This window comes from Xenopus laevis, chromosome 8S (assembly GCF_017654675.1).
Source record: "Xenopus laevis strain J_2021 chromosome 8S, Xenopus_laevis_v10.1, whole genome shotgun sequence".
In the NCBI taxonomy this organism is placed as follows: domain Eukaryota; kingdom Metazoa; phylum Chordata; class Amphibia; order Anura; family Pipidae; genus Xenopus; species Xenopus laevis.
The window spans coordinates 59,746,024-59,766,520 of NC_054386.1; the positions used below are offsets into that span (position 1 = coordinate 59,746,024).

General features: G+C 36.8%; 1 protein-coding gene across 1 annotated transcript in view; it reads right to left on the reverse strand.

Annotated features, from left to right (window-relative positions):
• Positions 1-20,497, reverse strand: part of tnmd.S (tenomodulin S homeolog) — a 55,194-nt gene that overhangs the window by 11,795 nt on the left and 22,902 nt on the right. Inside the window, exons 3-6 of the mRNA XM_018232993.2 lie at positions 17,850-17,990; positions 14,368-14,469; positions 7,468-7,621; positions 1,611-1,777 (exon numbers count right to left, since the gene is read on the reverse strand). Of these exons, the coding sequence (XP_018088482.1) occupies positions 1,611-1,777; positions 7,468-7,621; positions 14,368-14,469; positions 17,850-17,990 (564 nt within the window). The remainder of the gene's footprint in view (positions 1-1,610; positions 1,778-7,467; positions 7,622-14,367; positions 14,470-17,849; positions 17,991-20,497) is intronic.

Genomic DNA, 20,497 nt, shown 5'->3' on the forward strand with positions numbered 1-20,497 from the left:
TATAATTTGTGCTCTTGATTCATTCCCCAGTACTATGGAATCCTGCAATAAAAAAACAATACTCCATCTCAAACCTGCCATGGTCATGTAGAAGTTTCATATAAAAATCTGATTACTTGGTGGTTTTCAGGCAATAATCCAAAAAAGTTGTTTTCAGCCATCAAATCTGCAAAAATCTAACGATTCAGATTTTTTCACGATAGTATTGAGTCTTTTCCCACATCAGATTATTTCAAGTTAATTTATTGATAAATAAGGCAAAATTGTGGATGGAATTTTGGTCAAAGTGGTTTTAATAAAATCATGAGAAATATTCCGATTTTAGTAAATAACCCCCGCAGTGTCAAGAAAACAGGCGATGGAGGTCCCTGTCACTATAGAGTTTACAGACCCGTTGGGCTCCTCTCAGATGACATGTTTGTCCTTAGCTGTTGCATTCAGTGATCAGAGGAGTGTAATATGATTGATAAGCTTCCAAGATAGTATTATTACTGTCCTAGAAATAGAGTAGTCTCAAACGAATATGTTGATATCTGCCAGTAACTATGTCTTCAACATACCCTGAGGGTATGCCTCTGGGAATTTGACATTTGGCATATTCAAGGTCTGTATCAGAAAGTTGACTACCTTCTCCCAAAATTGAGTTGTTACAGACCAAAATACATGCATGAAAGTGCCTGGCTTTCCCCTCATTTAAAGTTATGTGGTTTAAGACCCATAAGGGAAAATTTCCACTAAAGGGCGAAAGCCTCGTAAAGGCTCCACCACACTTTGCGCCACTTTGTCAGATGTCAATTCGCAGTGCATACACTAATTCAAAGTTAATGCAAAGTTACGTCTCGGCAGGCGAACGCTGGCAAGGCTTTGCCATTGCAAATTCATCAGTGTGAGCATTTCATAGTGAACTTTCGCTAATGTTCATTTCTGCCTAGCGAAATTTCGCTAACACACTTACGCTTAGGTCAATAGGCCTGAGCAAAAATTTGCCTGGTGAAAGGGAGTGTCCTCTACACCTGTTAGTAAATTGGCAATGTCCCCTTGGATTGTATTTCTGGCAAATTTTCACTAGCGGATGGAGATGTACTAGGGGAGATGCATCTACTCGAGGTATGCCTACAGCCCATTTAGCGTTGCAGTGAATTAAAAGGATTTTGAGCACTGTTCTTTTAAAGGGGTCACCTAAACGCTATTATTATCTATGTCTGGGGTTTGAGTATTACATGCATTGTAAAAAAACATAAGAGATATAATAAAAGTAATAAATCTGGCATGGTCCTAACAATCTTTTGCATTTCATATAATGTATTTTTTTTTATTATTGTTATTTATGTGAAATTCCCGAATAAAAATGTAGAAAATGACAGCATCCTCTGTGCAACAGTAAATTTCTGTTTTCTATATGACTGAAGATATCCCTGTTAAATATGTATGAACCTGATAAGACTAATTTCTAATGAAATTGTTATTAAAGGGTTTTTTTTGTGCTCATAAATTGTTAGTGTTGCATTCATCTATTCTTACAAACAGCATATAAGTGAAAAAGTGTAAATATTATTTATTATGCTACACTACTCGGTTTTACCTGTAAAATTATACAGAATTCAACTTACGTAGTCATTAACAGGGAAATCCTCCTCAGTCAGGTCTCGAGTCTGACGCTTATTGCCTGTAAGATCCGCCTCTGGTTTCTTGTGTTTCGCTTCTTTGGATAATGCTGCCTTTTTTTCTAAAACCAAGTCACCATCTTCTGAGTCTTCAAAGTCTTTAAATTCAGGATCTTTAAAACAAATGTATATATATACATACATATCTATCTATTGATATATTTCTTTATTTCCAGCATGGTTGCGTAACAAGAAATAATGATGTAAGAATTGTGGTAGACTATAAAAATGTAGACCATTAAAAAGTAAGTGGCTTACACTCATGTATAAGCACCATAATTATTTGTTCTCCTGTTGGTGCAGAGGGGATGACATCACTTTGTGCCAGGATGCTGACACAGATCCATAGAGGACAGTTCAGCACAAAAGTTGGTGCACAGAGTATATGTCAGAACTTTGTATATTTATAACTCCCACTGAGGCTGATTCTCCTTTTAAAGTTTTGCAACAGGTCTACTCTACTTGTTCCCCATCCCAACTGCAGCAAGAAACCCCGCAGTATGGCGCAGTATTACTTCCCTCAGCTATATGAACACATACAGTAAATAGCACTATATTCTGGTTCTGAGTTTTGATTTTAGCAGAATGTTGGCAAATAAAAATTGTTACCCCGCTACTTTTGCTAACCTGCAAGAATGATCCTTCTTGTAAAATCCTTTTCTGTTTATAAGTTTGAAATGTTTACTTTGGAGAGGTAGAGGGTCCACAAGGGCTGGGGGCCCACTGGCCCAGTCCGACCCAGGTGATGTATTATATATGAGTAAATGGAAAATTACATCTGACGTAATGGGTGAAACCTGTGTTTCACTCCCTGTGTTAATAAAATATGTTGCAATAGCAATATAACAGTATTAACAGGATAAAGTAGATATTAAGCAAGATTGTGGCATAAGCAAGGCTAACATGGCAAAGTCTGTAACCCCTTCATATAAACCAAGTAAAACAAACGAAAGAGACATTGCATGAGTAAGATACATGAAAATATGGTTTTGGTACAACCCTCCTGATAAAATTCCATCCTTTGCATTTATCACCATAGAAGTACCAAGTATAAGAATTCTAGTTTCAGAGAGGATCATGTTTTTAAATGTATAGAGACCTGTTATCCAGAATGCTTGGGACCTGGAGCTTTCTGGATAAGGGACTGTTCCATAATTTGGACCTCCATATCTTAAGTCTACTAAAAAACTATTAGGATTACTAAAACTGAATAGGATTGTTTTGTCTACAATAAATATAATTATATATTAAGTGCAATGTATTGTTTTATTATTACAGAGAAAAGGAAATCATTTTTAAAAATTTGAATTATTTCATTAAAATTGAGTCTATGAAAGATGGTCTCCTTAAAGATTTCTGGATAACGGGTTTCAGGTAACAGATACCATACCTGTAGTACATTTGGACTGCATGGTTAAGTAACCTCTGCTTGGATGGACATTTTGGTTAAGGGCATTTCTGCTACAATCTTGGAATTATCATTAATAATAATTATTAATTTCCTGTTCTGGCTCTCTACTTCCTGTATAGCTGAGAGCAAGCATGAAGCAGGCCACTTCTATCTGCTATGGAGCTTACAATCTCAGGTCCATATTCACTCAACAGTGTGGCGTGTGGGATGAACCGGGAATACCTGAAAGAAACTCATGCGGGCATGACGAGATCATATACAGAATACCTTAAAATATACTGTATCACAAGGTATATTAAGAGCTGTTGGGGGTATCACAGGAGATACATCCTATATTAGAGAGCTATGCGTTTTGAGTTTATATCCCTATAGGGGGAATGTAAACATTGCTTGCTCAACAAACGTAAACCCAAATTGTGCTAGACTACATAGTCATGCATACATAAACATGTTATAAAGCATGATGAGAGCTGTAGTACAGCAGTATCTGGGTTGAATGTCTGAAGCAATATCTCTAACTTTCAAGGGTCATTGACCCAGTGAATGCAAGAGAACTTATATAATAGCAAGATGAATAAAAATAAAGAAAAATAAGAAAACAGTCTGTTTAAAGCTCTTTGTAACATTTTGAAAGAAAGCTGGCTGAGCATTCAATTTTTGTTAATTGTGTCGTACACTTTTGATTTCTTGCTGGTAATAATATAAAGTATTTAGCATAAAGGCTATTTGTTCTTTGTATGATCCAAACAGAGAATATACTTCTCCCTGGTTAGCAGTAGCAAATGGAAAAACATCTCAAAGCAATCCTATAAAAGAATGTAACTGCTGTACCAAGCTAACAACTAGCATGTAGAGTCCCAAAGCTTAAGGAGTCAAGAGGTCTGAATGTCAGCTATTGACTCTCAGTTGGTGACAGGGCTTATCAAGACTGGCTTTGTCACTATCAAAGATTCACAGTGACAGACTTTGGTATCTCTGTTTGGGCAAAAGTCCACAGTGTGAGTGCAGGGTCCAGCAAGTACTGCCAGTGATTCGAGCAAGAACAAAGTGTTCCAGCAGTAAATGTTACTAATTTGCAATTTTGATCCCAGATTGGCACCCAGATTGCTTGCTAACTGTTTCTGGATAATTATTAAAATAAAGCTGATTTATTATATTATTTATGTTCTTTGTGTCTAATACAGTCATCCACATGTCAGACTCATCACACACTTGGACTATACTTTAAATTCTTTTATATGCCACAAAGGTTTACAATATTGAATGGGACTTTTACCTTGTTTTACCCCTGGAACTATTTTTTTTTTTAAATAAAAAAAAAATCGTTCTCTCCTTCTCTGTCCTACATAAACTTTTTCCTGCGTATCTATAACATTTATAGAGATAAACTTTACATAATGCTTGATATTTCTTTGGAAGAAAAAGAGAAACTCACCAATAGGCAGGAGTCTGAACATACATCCAAGAGCAGCCCACTGCTGAGAGCATTTGGCAGGTAATATAATTTGTCATGCAAAAATGGGCACAAATGTTATTGATGCTATTTATTAAAGGGGAACTCGGCCTCCAAACCAAAATTTGATAAAGAGGCCCACATAACACAGAAACCTATAGTATACCCATCACAGTTGCCTGTTTCTTCAAAAAATATGAATAATTGCAATTTTCTATGCTGAAATCCAGCTGTTTAACAGTTCTTCTCTTTCTGCATCATTTGAAATCCTGGCAGGGAAGGAGGGACTTAAACACTGATTTTACAAATTGTAACAACTTCTCCGCAGTTTACAGACAGCATGCAGGAACTACATAACCCACAATGCATTGCACTGTGATGTTCCATTCCTTATTGAAATCACATGTGCAGGGAATTGTGGGATTTGGAGGATGCAGGCTAAGGACAGATGGCTGTTGATACAAAGTAGTCAGGCAAAGCAGCAGCAGAGTAGGGGGCTAGGCTTAGGGAACTGTTCCAAACCATTAAAAATCATGAAAATTCTACATATTTTTTAATTGATATATATTGTAAAGTTGCTTGAAATTATGTTTACTTTTCAAAAAGCTCAAGTTATGATTTTGTGGAGTTCCTCCTTTAAGGTGTTTTTTTGCACCCAAGCATGATCCTTTGACATATAGTTGTGCCAAGCACCATTGCATCTGTCCTGCTGCTTCTGCTGTACAAATATACACCTAGTGACACTGTGGAACCCTGGAGAAACTATCACCCTTAACGTCACATTAATTCAAAGGTTCCAATAGGTGCAGCAAATGTGCACCGAAAGAATAAAATGCTAATGTCATTTTAAAGGGCTACTCTCATGGAAAAACATGCTTTTTTTGAAAACATATCAGTTATTAGTGCTGCTCCAGTAGACTTCTACACTGAAATTCATTTTTCAAAATAGCAAACAGATTTTTTTTATATTGAATTTTGAAATCTGACATGGAGCTTGACATTGTCAGTTTCCCTGGTGCCCTCAGTCATGTGGCTGTGATAAACTTCATGTCACATATGGTTTTCCAAAACCCAGAACAGATGTCAAGGTTTCGAACACAGCTCACACTTCTGTTTTCAGGGAAAGGTAGGAGGCACTGAGGAGGCAGAGGTAGGAAAGGTGAGTCTTTAAGGCAGGGGCAAATGCTGTGCAGACAGGAACAGGGTGATGAGGGTGAAGAGTCAGGATGGTGACAGTGTGGGTGTAGAGACAGGGCTAGGCAAAGCAGAACAGAACAGGATGGTGTGCATAGAACAAGGCATTGAGACAGAGCTAGGCAGAGTAGGACGGTGTGGGCATAGAGACAGGGCTTGGCAGAGCAGGACAGGACTGGAACGGTATTAAAGCAGGCAAGGTAAACACAGGGGCCAAAGAAAGGGAACCAGAGCTAGGGACCATGCCTCAGTGCTCAGTGTAGGCCAATGCTCAGGCACTGGTGGTGAGGATGGCTGGCCTTTTATAGGGCAGTGTCCCACCAATTAATCTGCTGCTGGAATAAGCTGAAAAGGCCAGGTGATAGGCAACAGGCAAGCCTGCTTGCTGCTCACCTGGCCTAATGGTTAAATCATAGAGCCAGAAACCCAAAGGTCTTTGGTTTTAATCCCAGCAAAGCCTTATATCTGCCTTTAACAGCTGCCTTTTCGATTTGTGAGGATCAAGAGAACTTGATCCTCACAAATCGAGAACTTGATCTTCACAAATCGAGAACTGTAATGTGGAATGGGGTTAGAGCATAGCTAATAGGCAGTACTGAATCAGGAACCAAAAGCATAGTCAAGAACAAAAGCTGGGGTTAAACCAAAGAGTGAACGCAGTACAAAGTCAAGATCCTGAAGAATGGTCAGTAACAGGCTAAGGTCAATACAAGTTAGGGACAGACAAGGTAGAAGAACAAGGGAAAATGACTAGAAGTGCACCTAGGAACTATGTACAATAGACCTATGTTGGGCATTGAGTAATTGGCTGTGGTCCCTTGAAATGTTTCAATTTCACGCCAACCACGCCGACATCAGACGCGGTGAGCCGACCATAGAAAGACGCAATGCACATTTGACATGTGCATCAAGAAGAAGACACCGAGGGCTGCGGGTGTCCCTGCAGTGTGTATGGCTGGCACCCCTGTCTTCCCACTGGACCACCAGGTATCCTTACACTTCAGTCACTCTTTTCTGCTGTACTGCAAGTTGGAGTGATGTCTCCTCCCTACTTTTCCTCCCGGCAGACTATCAACAGAACAATGGGAAGGTGACAGGATAACAGCTCCCTGGTAGATATAAGAACTGCACTCAATAGTAAAAATCCACTGTGACTATTTCATATCTGTCATTTGTATATTAGTAGCCAGAAAAAAAATTCAGTTTGGTTACACTGAAAGATGTTGCGAAACAGCATTAACTAGTAGCTGTCATTGGATGAGTTGAAATTAGTTAATAGCCACACTTTCTAGACCACAAAACAGTAGTGCTTACTCCAAATTAAGTAGGATTTAGGGCAGCTCAGTGGTGTCTATGGGTGTAAGAAGTTAGACAGACAAGGATTAGCTGCCTGTTTTTCATGAGTAGGTGTAAACCCCTGCAAACACACAGAGGGCCTCCCAGACACCTTATATTTAGTCACTGAGTCAGAACTGAGCTCAATACCCAAGCAATAAAAGCCAGCAATGCTTATGTGGATTCACACATTGCTCGTAAAATAATTTTACACCAGGAAATTTCTGCCTCACTTTTGCTTGCATGCATGTACATACATGTGTTGCGCGTTTTTCATGGTATACAGATTTCACATGTGGAAAATATTATGACTGTAGTGAAATAAAGAGCTGAAAGACCAAAAAATGTGTGATGCCACTGGAAGTGATTACAGGTTATCACGGAAAGATAACAGCACAAGCATTTGTTACCTGTTAAGGAGGTTGGATAGATCCAGTGCACAGACACATTCTTGCATACATCAAATATTTTGGAATTCTTCATAAATTCTTTATCTTCTATGGGGTTCTCTCCAGGGATCCAAAGCATAGACTGCTCATAAATAGTTGTGGTGATCTCACTTCCCTATAACACAATAATATGTTAAACTTTAGTATCTATTCATTAGTGTTTCATTCACTATGTAACAAATGTATTGGTTTAATGAAAAAAAGATGCAATTATAAGATTTATAGACAAGCTTGTATTGGTAATGAAGACCTCCTAAAGAGGCACATGTGTGTAATTGCTGTAACATATTTGTGGCCATATGAATGGCAGATATGTATGTACAGATGGAGTGCACACCATTGCAATAAAATGCAATCTGGGATTTTGCAACATGGAAGTTTCATTAAGTGTGAATGGAGTTCCTGACCAAACATAGCAAACTGTTGTGTAAAACTGATGTTAATGCAGACTTATCAACAGATATTTACAGAGTGGGGGAGAGGGGTCCCAGAAAATCTCATTATCTTTTAGAAACATCACAGTACCATAGTTAGACATGAACGTGCCCCAGTTTGTTAGAGTAACATCAGCTCATATGTATTAATGATATGGTGTCAGTTCTTCTCTGACTTCTTAATTGCCTTCTTCCCCCTTCTGTATACAGTAAATGGGTCCACTAGTCCTTAAAAAGCTATATTTGATTTGAAGTCTGTCCTTTGTGTCTTCTAACTCCCCCTGAGCCATACTCTTTGTCATTGTCTTTGTCCCTCAATAGATGCCTTTGTAGTCTTTGTAGTCCAATTTGCAGTTATGTAACTACAACCCAGTCTTCTGCCCATACTTTCTCCTTGTGTATGCATCTTCAATGACAGCTGAGAATACTCAACAAGAAGGAGGATGGTATGGTGGCATCATTACAAACATGACCATGCCTAGATAAAGTTAGGTCAGAAATAAGGGAATCCCACCAAATTTACCAAGAGGTACAGTTTACTTTACTACAAAATTCAGGTCAAGATGCTGGAGGACGATACAAATCTTATAGACAACAGAAGTTTCCCCCCTCAGTCTGCTAGCCAAATTTCCTGAAGAAGAACCTTACATTTGTGAAAAGACAGCACCAAGGGGGTACAGAAACCAGCAAAGTGGGATAGAAATGATGTCGATAAGGGATGAAAAGAATGACCATAAGGCAACAACATCAAAAGCCAGAAATCTAATAAGCAACAGGCCAAAAACAGAATGAAATGAATACATCAACCAGGATAAAGAATCTGAATACCCAAGAACTTTGTTAAAGGCACTGAACTACTCTCAGTATTTATGTGACGGAATTCCTACACAAGTCTATCTGACGGCCCCTAGAGAACAATCCAGCAGGAAAATAAAATAAAGACCTTATTGTACAGTGCCAAGCTACAATTTCAGGCCCTGCCTGGGCCACAAGCTGGCAAAGAACCCAGACAGTCCTGTGGATAGTTTTCTAATTACCTACATTTGTGGGATGCCATTCAGTCTTCCTTCTTAGCTTCTCTGCTGCTTTTCCTATCATTTTGTGACTAACACCAGCAATAGAGTTTTGACTGTTTACTTTATCACTTATTAACTCTTGCTATATAATCAATATCATATTAAAAGGGTTTATATTTGTATACACAGCAACAAACAACTAAAATACTAAAATGCCTTAAGCCACAATTATATTTCTAATTTTTATTTAATTATACTATAGGATTTAGGCAAAGCAAGACACAGTATGGTGTGTCAGCATCAGATACCATATGTCCAGCTAAGTGATTCAGAGTACATTTACAGCATCCCACTCAAACCTTGCCAAAGAACGTTAAGTGTCACGGGCTGGTTCCAAGAGACATGGGAATACTTGAATTAATACCAGTTGGCATCCATTCTATTGCTTTAGCTCTAACTGGTTGTTAACGATTTTTAAAGAACAGCTTTACTGCATTGTCTGCTTCTATAGTGTATTAATTTATATATACATAATTCAAAATAATTACATGCCTGCCCCAACTCATTTATATAAAATATAAAAAAATATATACAATTGTGTTGATGTATTGAATGTTATATCATTTAAGCGGTTGGACTTAACAAGAGTGGGAATCCACCAATGCTTGGAGATCAAATGAAAAATCAAGCAAACTTCATATTTCTAGGCTTTACTAACTGTTTCCATTTATTAGTGTAAAGGAGGTAACTTTAAGGGGCCCATTCACTAAGTTCGAGTGAAGGAATAGAATAAAAAATACTTCGAATTTCGAAGTATTTTTTTGGCTACTTCGACCACCGAATTGGCTACTTCGACCTTCGACTACGACTTCGAATAGAACAATTCGAACTAAAAACTGTTCGACTATTCGACCATTTGATAGTCGTAGTACTGTCTCTTTAAGAAAAAACTGCGACCACCTAGTTTGCCACCTAAAAGATACCGAAGTAAATGTTAGCCTATGGGGAAGGTCCCCATAGGCTTTCCAATTTTTTTCTGATCGAAGGATAATACTTTGATTGATGGATTAAAATCCTTCGAATTGTTCGATTCAAAGGATTTAATCATTCAATCGAACGATTATTCCTTCGATCGTTCGATCGAACGAATTGCGCAAAATCCTTCGACTTCGATATTCGAAGTCAAAGGATTTTAATTCGCCAGGTGAATATCGAGGGTTAATTAACCCTCGATATTCGACCCTTAATACATCTGCCCCTTAACTGTTCCAGAATTGCAAGCAAGTCCTAAATGTAGGACTCATTTCACAACTTGAGAATCACTGCTTGAAGGGAAACGTTTTGGCCACATTTTACAGAAAGTTTAGTTTATGTATGAATGTCATTTAACTAAATGTGACAATTTATTTTAGAACTTAATTTTTTCAGAACTGTTGCATCTACAAATGTACAGACCTTTGGTTGCCCTGAAGCATTCACTGTTAAGCAGACATTCAGCAAACATGAGCATATGCTATCAATGGAAATTGGATAGTGAATACTATAGTTTTACATTTAATGGTAAGTATAATGCTGCCACCGATAACCAGTATGACGTCTTTAAAAAATTTCGTTAGTATACATTGAAAAAAAAGCACCAAGACAAATTAAGCTTTAAAATTGCAAAATCTTTATTAAGAATAATTTGTGAAGAGGAGCGCAAATGAAGTTTCGGTACGTTATTTCTTAATAAAGGCTTTGCGATTTTAAAGTTTAATTTGTCTTGGTGTTTTTTTTAATATACACTAATGATTTTTTTTGATGTTACTGGTCTTTTAAACATTTAAACCCCTGCCCATAATAAGGGTATATAATAGCACCCATACAATCATAGTGACATTTCATAGGGACGAGGTTGGGGTGCCCCAGAACTGTTCTGTTTTATCTCCAGTCCCATGGCAGGAAAGAATGAAGATAGGGCCCTCTGAGATATAAATCAAAACATTCTAATTCTGACTTTCAGCTCAGAGATCTCCCAGGAACTAAGGTATCAGGGAATACCATACCAGAATTTGATCTATAAACCCTGTTCCAGAAGAGGAAGGCATACCTTTAAAGGAATGTTTCAGTATAAAAATAAAAACTTGGTAAATAGGTTGTGCAAAATAAAAATGTTTATAATATTGTTAGTTAGCCAAAAGGTAATGCATAAAGGCTGGAGTGACTGGATGTCTAACATAAAAGCCAGAACACTACTTCCTGCTTTGCAGCTCTCTTGGTTTCCACTGATTGGTTACCAGGCAGGAACTAATCAGTGACTGAGGGGGGGGGGCACATGGGTCATAACTGTTTTTTTTTTTTAAATCTGAGCTGCATACTGAGGATCAATTGCAAACTCACTGTACTGTTATGTCTCAAGTGGCCCTCCTTCAAGTCGCTGACTAACTCAGAGTTAGAGAGCTGAAAACAGGTAGGGGCTGATTCACTATGGGTCGAATATTGAGGGTTAATTAACCCTCGTTATTCGACTAGGAATTGAAATCCTTCGACTTCGATATTCGGATTTAGCGCAGAAAATTCGATCGTGCGATCGAAGGATTATTCCTTCGATCGAACGATTAAATCCTTCGAATCGAACGATTCGAAGGATTTTAATCCAACGATCAAAGGAATATCCTTCGATCAAAAAAACTTAGGCAAGCCTATGGGGACCTTCCCCACAGGGTAACATTGACTTCGGTAGCTTTTATCTGCCACTCTAGGGGTCGAAGTTTTTTTTAAAGAGACAGTACTTCAACTATCGAATGGTCGAATAGTCGAACGATTTTTACTTCGAATCCTTAGATTCGAAGTCGTAGTCGTAGTCGAAGGTCGAAGTAGCCCATTCGATGGTCGAAGTGGCCCAAAAAATACTTCGAAATTCAAAGTTTTTTTACTTCGAATCCTTCACTCGAATTTAGTGAATCGGCCCCGTAGTGTTCTGTTATGTTAGACATCCAGTAACTCTAGCCTTTATAGATTACATTTTTGTATATGAACTATGTTTTTAGAATTTTTATTTTATTTTGCACAGCCTATATACCCAGTATTTATTTTTACACAGAACTGTTACTTTAATTAAGTGCAAAAAAAAGATTTTTTAAAATTTGATCTTAAAATGTAGTAGATGTCAGTTCAGTAAAAGCAGCTTGAGGGTTTACCTAATGCAACACATATTGGTCTAAACAAAAATGTCACACATTCAGTTTGATTCCTTTATTTATATTAAAATGAATAAAGAAATAAAGAAATGCACTGGGGAGAAATCAAATTGACCATGGCAACCAGTGACATTGTATGCGTGAGTTAACGCACACAACGTGAAAACTGTGCTCCTACTCCGTATATATATAAATACGGCCCTGCCTGCAGGGGGTGGGGGGAGAGCAGGAGCTACAAGTCCTGTGTATGCGCACCTTAAAGACTTCTTTAAGAAATCCTTTATTTATGCTTGAGTTGTAGCAGCTAGATGATAAGAATGAAATCCTGTGTATTGGGTAGAGCCAGACAGACTAGGATTTTATTCTCTGTATTTTGCTACAGTTCAACTATATCGCAATGAGTTGACTTTGTTTTGGATGTCTACAACAGTGTGTAACAGTATACCCCCAGGAGAATACAACCCTACTATCTGAAATCACTACACTAAGGGGCATATTTATTATGCTATGTTATATTAAATTCACAGAAAAAACAGTGTAAAAAGCTGTATTAAACAAACAGCAAATTTATCAAGAACACCAGATTTGCAGGCGTTATTTTATATTGCTTCCGGCAGAAGTCACTAAGAAGAAACGCATAAAAAATGTATGCCTTTGTTTACATGCCGAAGCCTGGCAAAGTGTTGTATATTATCCTGCTGTTTTTTACACAGCATAATAAATATGCCCCTAAAAACAGACACTTAACAGGTAATTCAGTGTATATCTACAGACGATCATTGGTTTTTGCTGGTCCTTGATACTGTTTGTATGATTTGGATGATACATTGAACCTAAATATTTTGCCTGATCACAGATGGTGTAATTTCCCAATCCAGCAAGGATTTTCTTTGACTGGGAAGGAAGAATGCACCTGTAGAGCACCTTCTGCATTTTACCCACTATATGAACACAACATTACACCATCTCCAGCAATATTTGCTAATACAGGTAGTTGGAAAACATACTGGCATAACCAAGTTGCACTGCTCTTGATTATGTACTATTTCTAATATATTATATATACTAATACATATCATGCGCCTGTTCTGTTTTCAGTTGTATTGCTAAGCTCAGCACATTATGAGCTGTCTGTCTTTATATTTCATGCCTCCTGCACTTTTTTCATTTAATGGGGTCTGACAAGGAACACATCTGCTACACTGGAATGGTGTTGTGTGTCATGATCCATCCCGAACTATAGGCAAAATTAGTTCAAGTTTATAAGATTCTTCCTTACACCCAATGTTACCAGAGGTTCGGACATGCTTTACTCTGTCAGTCACACCAGGCTGGGGGAAGCATAATCCTCCAATAGCCTACAGTACAACTGTCAGAGTGACTGACAGAAGCAGGTTTCCATTGGTGATTGATTTAAACATGAAAGAGTGTCAAAGCCCTCTGGGGGGGGGGTTGTTGAGAAAATAATAATGCATTCCTCCTTTGTGTGTATATATATATATATATATATATATATATATATATATATATTTATTGTTTTTCATGCTAATCAGAAGCTATTTTCAGGCATCAGTGTTACTTTAAAGTTTATCTTTAAAGTCGTAATTCTTTTGGGTTCCAAGGGCATAATAAAAACACTTACGCACATGTCTAATGTACCTTAAGAACAAACATAAAGTGCACTTATAATGTACAACATACTTTGCGTGTAAGATAAATATATGTTTTGTATGCTTTATGGTTCTTTTTAATTCAACGTATTTATAGCAGAACAATTGTGTTTGGTTTCAAATGGAATGTCTTAAAATGGACGTAAAGTCACATTTTACAAATGTTTGACAATGGAATAAACCTTTTCTTTAAAGAAAATCAGCTTGTACTTTAAATATTACATTCTGTATTTTTCTCAATTCAACAAGGAAGATATTACTTAGGGGGACATGTATGGCGTTCTCTGTTGCCTTGGTTTCTAAGAATGTGTAATTGCCTTCAGATGTGAGAATATAAAACATTTTGATGCAATAATATTATTTATTTTTTATACTTTCCAGATGGCATAGAGACTCCAACACCAGTCTGCTGGGATCCCCAGTACCCTGCTTATTCCTCTAATGGGATTCATACAAAGCTGTGAGTGGCACACATTTTGGGCCAACCATCTCTGGGCATTTTACAGCGCATACAATTTTTATTTAAAAAATGTCTCTATAATCAAAAAACATATATACATACCTCAAGCTCTACAAACTCTGTTTCAGCAATTTCTGGGATGTCTTTAATCTGTGTCTTGATGAAGCACTTTTGCAGACCAGCAAAGAAGATTCCTGTAATGCCCTGTATAAAAAGTATTGTTTAATGATAATATAGTAGGAGAATGTTATGTATTGTTCATGAGGATGAGGGAATGTGTCTATGGGAAGTATATTGTATATGGTGTGAAGTATATTTAAAGTGAAGGCTATTTGTGTGCTGCAAAACAGCTATATATTTGTAATACCTTTGGGAAACCATTCATAACCAGTGTTGTCTACAATGTAGATTATTGTCTTTATTGGTTATTGTCTTTATTAGGAATATCCATAGAACCTTTGGGATACACATTTTCAATCAAGTGATACTGTATCTTAGAGTACTACCCACATACACAAAATTAAACACACATTGTTGCTGTTCACAAAGGTCCATTCATTCTCCTTTGAACCCTTGCAACAACAACTTGCTCCCATTCTATTCTGAAGGGTTTTTTTTTAGTCTATGTTGGAATTCTGGGGGAAACACTCTGTTTTGGGTAAAGTATATGAAGATTTGCATCTGCTTAAAGTAATTTGCACTTAGGGGGTTATTTATCAAAATCCGAATTATCCGAATTTTTTAAAATAAAAATGTCTGACCTTATTTATTATTAAAAAAGCACAATTTAATCAGATTGGGGAAAACTTGATAAAATTGAGAGAAAACCCAAATCATACGATTTTTTGGATTTTTTCCCTGAATCGCTTGATTTTTTTTGGCTAATTCCAACGCAGACCACAGAAACTTCCAAATAGGATAGGGACCTCTCACATTGACTTATATACAACCTCTGCAGGTCTGATATAGCGGATTTTCAGATTCTGACTTTTTGCAGCCTCAGGGTATAATACATCTCGAAGCATTTTAGTTTTTTTAACTGAAAATTGGGTTTTTATAGTAAAAAAATATATTTTTTTGAGTTTTTAGCATTCGGACCCCCTTAGGTTATAAACAAACCCAAGACTCATATTAGGTTTTAAGTTGCTCAACATAACACTTTTTTTCTAGTTGTGACCCACATTCTTGTGTGAGATATTTCACCTATTGCGACTGGCTGATTTCGGCATGAGTTACATTGCAATGCACTACTGATACATATTGTGTTGTTTGCAGCAGGAATAAATATTGGGTTGAGGACACACACTAATAAACAATTTAAATTCCACAAACAAACATATAAAACTTCTATGTGAAAAGTTGTTGCATCTACTACTACTACTTAAGAAATAAATCTGTTTATCTGTTTATCTTAGTTTTATGCAGTAGTGGGGCAATGTTTTGCACAGATTTGTAGTAACCAAGCAATTAACTATTACTGATCAACAGCATTTAGAGTACAAAAAGCAAGCACCTGTCTATAGGTTACTAGACCTAGTCAGACATTTCTAAGTAACACATGGTAAATAATATAAATACAGTGAAATTCTGTCAAAAAAAATTAGGGTAAAGTTGCTAAAAATGTGTAATTCTAATGGAAATGGAAATTGTGCAGCAAAGCATGTTATCAATTCCCTGTATGTTTTTTTTTTTGCAATGAATCAAAGCAATTTTCCAAAAACAAATCAAATAGCTTGCAATATCTCAAACTGTTTTCAATCAAACTCATATTTCAATATTTGAACCAACATGCTATTGAGAAGCTCAAATACTGATGATTCATCTTGTTGTGGTGCCATATAAATATCATTTATAACTTTTATTCAATTTGGTAGCCTGATATAGTGCAGCTTCTTGTATAATTTGCTGATATATAAAAGCAAACTGTTCCCTGCGGCCCTGACAGTTACAGAGCAGATTGCAGGGGCCTAACAGCCACACAGGGAACATTTTAGAGACCCACACCTGAAACACTTCAATGTCAAAATGTGTTTTTCCTTGTTCTGAAGTACAGAAAAACAGGTACAGGATCCATTATCCAGAAAGCTTAAAATCATGGGAAGGCTACCTCCATAGACTTTGACATTTTAATGAAATAATCATATTTTCTTTAAAAAATCATATCCTTTTTCCATGTAATAGCGACACAGTACAGGTGTGGGACCTTATATCCAGAATGCTCAGGACCTGGGGTTTATCGGATAATGTATCTTTCTGTAATTTGGATCTCCATACCTTAAGTCTACTAGAAAATCATGTAAACAAAAAAAAAAAAAACCCCATAAGATGGGTTTGCTTCCAATAAGGATTAATTATATCTTAGTTTTGAACAAGTACAAGGTACTTTATTATTACAGAGAAAAAGGAGAAAGCCCTTCCATAATTCAGAGCTTTTTGATAATGGGTTTCTGGATAACGGATCCCATACCTACCTTGTACTTGATCCCAACTAAAATATAATTAATCCTTATTGGAGGCAAAACCAACCCGTTTGTTTAATTGAATGTTTAAATTATTTTTCAGCAAACTTAAATAGGGAGATCTAAATTACAGAGAGATCCGTTATCCAGAAAACCCTAGGTCCTGAGTATTCTGGATAACAGATCCCACACTTGTGATAATGCTGGCTTGGTTAATCCTCGCTCTTAGACATACAGTAAGCATATCTGTTTATATGATTCTCTGTGAGCCACAAATCACATCTATGTTACAAGTATAGGATCTAATCTATTTTGAGTTTTCCAGATAAAGGATCTGTCTGTAATTTAGATCACCATACCTTAATTCTGCTAAAAATAATTTAACCATTAAATAAAAATATTGATTTTTGTTAGCTTAGTTACCACCAAATACAAAATACTGTTTTATTATTACAGATAAAAAGGAAATACAGGTATAGGACCTGTTATCCCGAATGCTCTGGACCTGGGGCTTTCTGGATAATGGATCTTTTCATAATCTAGTTCTTAATACCTTAAGTCTAAAAGAAAATCACGTAAACATTAAATAACCCCAATAGGTTGTTTTATTATTACAGAGAAAAATTAACTGTTTTATTATTACAGAGAAAAATGAAAATCATTTTCAAAAATGGATTATTTATAAAATGGAGTCTATGAGAGACAGCCTATCTGTAATTTGGATCATTCTGGATAATGGTTTTCCAGATAACTGATCCAATACCTGTACCATTTTCAAAAGTTGGATTATGGTACAATATTGGCAAAGCAAATGTACGCCATCATACATCATATGAGAACAACATGAGTGCTAAAAATAGAGGATTCTTAGTGGAGAATTGTGTTTCATCTATAATTATGCTTGAGATGCCTTCTCAAAAATATAGGGGGCACCCAAGAGTCAATGTTAGGGAATGTATTTGTCCTTTAAATCCATTTATAAAAGGTTAATTTTGGTATAAAAAATATGTTTTTCTATTGATTTTTACATATCTTGAAAGTCACTGATAAAAGTAATATATCAAGCTGACAAATCGATAATGTCCCCATAGAAAAATAAACATATTAAGTTCTCAGAATACTAACATGTTTGAAGTCATGGATTTCAATAGCTTCATCTGTGCCATTTTCTGTTCGAAAAGTTTCAGTTTGTTTAACTGGATCAATTTCCATCAGTAGAGTTGTCTTTTCCCCATTACCAAAGAATTTGTATTCAACATCGTAGACCTATTGGAACAAAAAAGGAGAGAAACAAAAAGTAATGGAGAATAGTAATGTTTTATGGCACCCAGTCTGAAATGCAGTTTCAGATGAGGCAGTAATGGCATATGAGTAGTGATGGGCGAATTTGCGCCGTTTCGCTTCGCCGAAAAATTCGCGAATTTTTGACGCCGGCGTCCGTTTTTTCGGAAAAATTTTTTTTGACGCCGGCGAATTTTTGCCACGAATTTTCGCGGAAGTTTCGCGAATTTATTCGCTGGCGGCGAATCGCGCAAATTCGCCGCGAATTCGCGCCTGGCGAATAAATTCGCCCATCGCTACATATGAGGTTTGATTCTCTTTTTATATTCCAGATTCTGGCTCTCAGCAAGTCATTAGAAAAATGGTGTATAAATTAATGAATGTGTGAAATGTATTCCAAATTAACTGCATTATCAGCTGTAAATTATCTCACAGCTAAATCTGTATGTTATCTCACTAGGTATGCATTACAGGAATTTATGTATATATTCAGTACCTTTATAGGTTGTTAAGGGGGACACTTTAAGGGGGAGAGATAATACACGTATAGGACCTGTTATCTAGAATACTCAGGAATTGGTGCTTTCTGGATAATGGATCTTTCTGTAATTTGGATCTTCCTACTTAAGTCTACTAGAAAATCACGAGGATTAATTATAGCTTAGTTTGGATCAAGTACAAGATTGTACTGTTTTATTATTACAGGGATAAAGGAAATAATAAAAAATTGGATTATTTGGATAAAATGAAGTCTACGGGAGATGGCCATTCCATCATTTGGAGCTTTCCAGATAACGTATCCCATACATGTATAAGAATCTTTTTTTTCAATTTATAAAAACAGAACTATTGGACCTATAATTCCAAACCCATTATCCAGAAAGCTCTATGACGGGAAGACCATCTCTCATAGACTCCATTCCTTTTTCTCTGTAATAACAAAACAGTGCCTTGTACATGACCCTAACTAAGATGTTTAAATGTTTTTTTTTACCAGTTATGGTTATCCAAATTACAGAAATATCCCTTATCCAAAGGTCCCGAGCATTTTCCATAAAGATCCTGTACCTGTACTTGTCAGGAGAAATCTACTCTATATCAAAGATGGTGGTGCCCATGTCTGCAATACTGTGACATCATTGCATGTGACGTCATTGTGCTTAGAGCAAAATTCAAAGTTAAAGAGAAACCAGTAACCCAGATTCCATGCCTGACTATTGGTTCATCTCTTGAGAGTTCCTGAGTGCTCTATAATTGCTTTTTTACTGATTTTTGACTTCTGACTCTTCTGCCCCTGACTTTTGCCTAGATACCGATCTGTTTAACCCTTTGTGCACTGCAGATTGGACTATTGCTGTCAGTCAGCACAATGACTTTCTACCTGGTCCTGACTCCAACCTACTTAAGCCACTAGGCCTTGACAGTGAGTTGTCAATTGCAGGCTAATTGTTTTGCACAGGATTATCATCTTGCTGAAATAGGAAAAGACCCTCCCCCCAAACTGTTGCCACAAAGCAGGAAGCACAAAATTTCAAAAACTTAATTTTACAACCCTTATACTTATACAACCCCCGCATGCTCCTATTGTTGGCATCTTAGGTCCTCCTTTTTCTTTCATCTGGTCCTGAATTATTATTATTAATTGGTTTCAAACAAGCACAGCAATTCTCAAAGTTGGAACAGCTTCGGCCATCATTTGTGCACAGATCTCATAAACAAACCATAGAATCACTTGGTGTTTTGTACATATTGCATTATGCTACATCAATATTCAACCTTTCCTTCCTTTCTTAGTGTTTCAGAGCAGCAGGGAGCATTTTTCTTACAGAATCTTCTCCAGCATCAGTAATGCACCAACACAGCAAAATCCAAACTAGGCTCAAGTTCATGTCACTATCTAGAAATCTCAGAAGTCTCTGAAAAAGTGTAATTATAAAATAGTACTCCTAGCAGATGTTCAATAAGTGTTCTCCTGCCAGGAACATACTGTAATGACAACAAAGTATTCATCTAAAAAGACTTACAGTATACCTAACTGAGTTAAAAAAAACTATTTTCAAAGAATAGTTCAGAAGAAACATGAATAGGGATGTAGGAAATGTGCTGCTTAATTCTGTTTTCTAGCAATGACTTGTGCTATGCAACGACTGCTGAATCTGCACTATTATCCTCCAGTTCTCTGATGGCAGTGTTAGCATTGAGTAGGTAAAGGTGCTATTTACATGCTCTCATTCATTCTCTAATCAGCTAAGCCATATGCATGAAAAGAGACAGGCACACACACACTGTAACCAAGTTAATTATTGGAACTTGCACCCGGCACAACTGCTTGATTTTGTTGAGTTGTTTCTGTGACAATATAATTCTGAAATAAGCATGAGAAGTGGTGTTTTAGGAAGAAAACCTGGGCTAATTGCCTTGCTTGACTTAAACTGGGATTTGCTCTAGGTAGGAGCAAGCTACATAAACATACAGTGAAACTTCAATTTTAT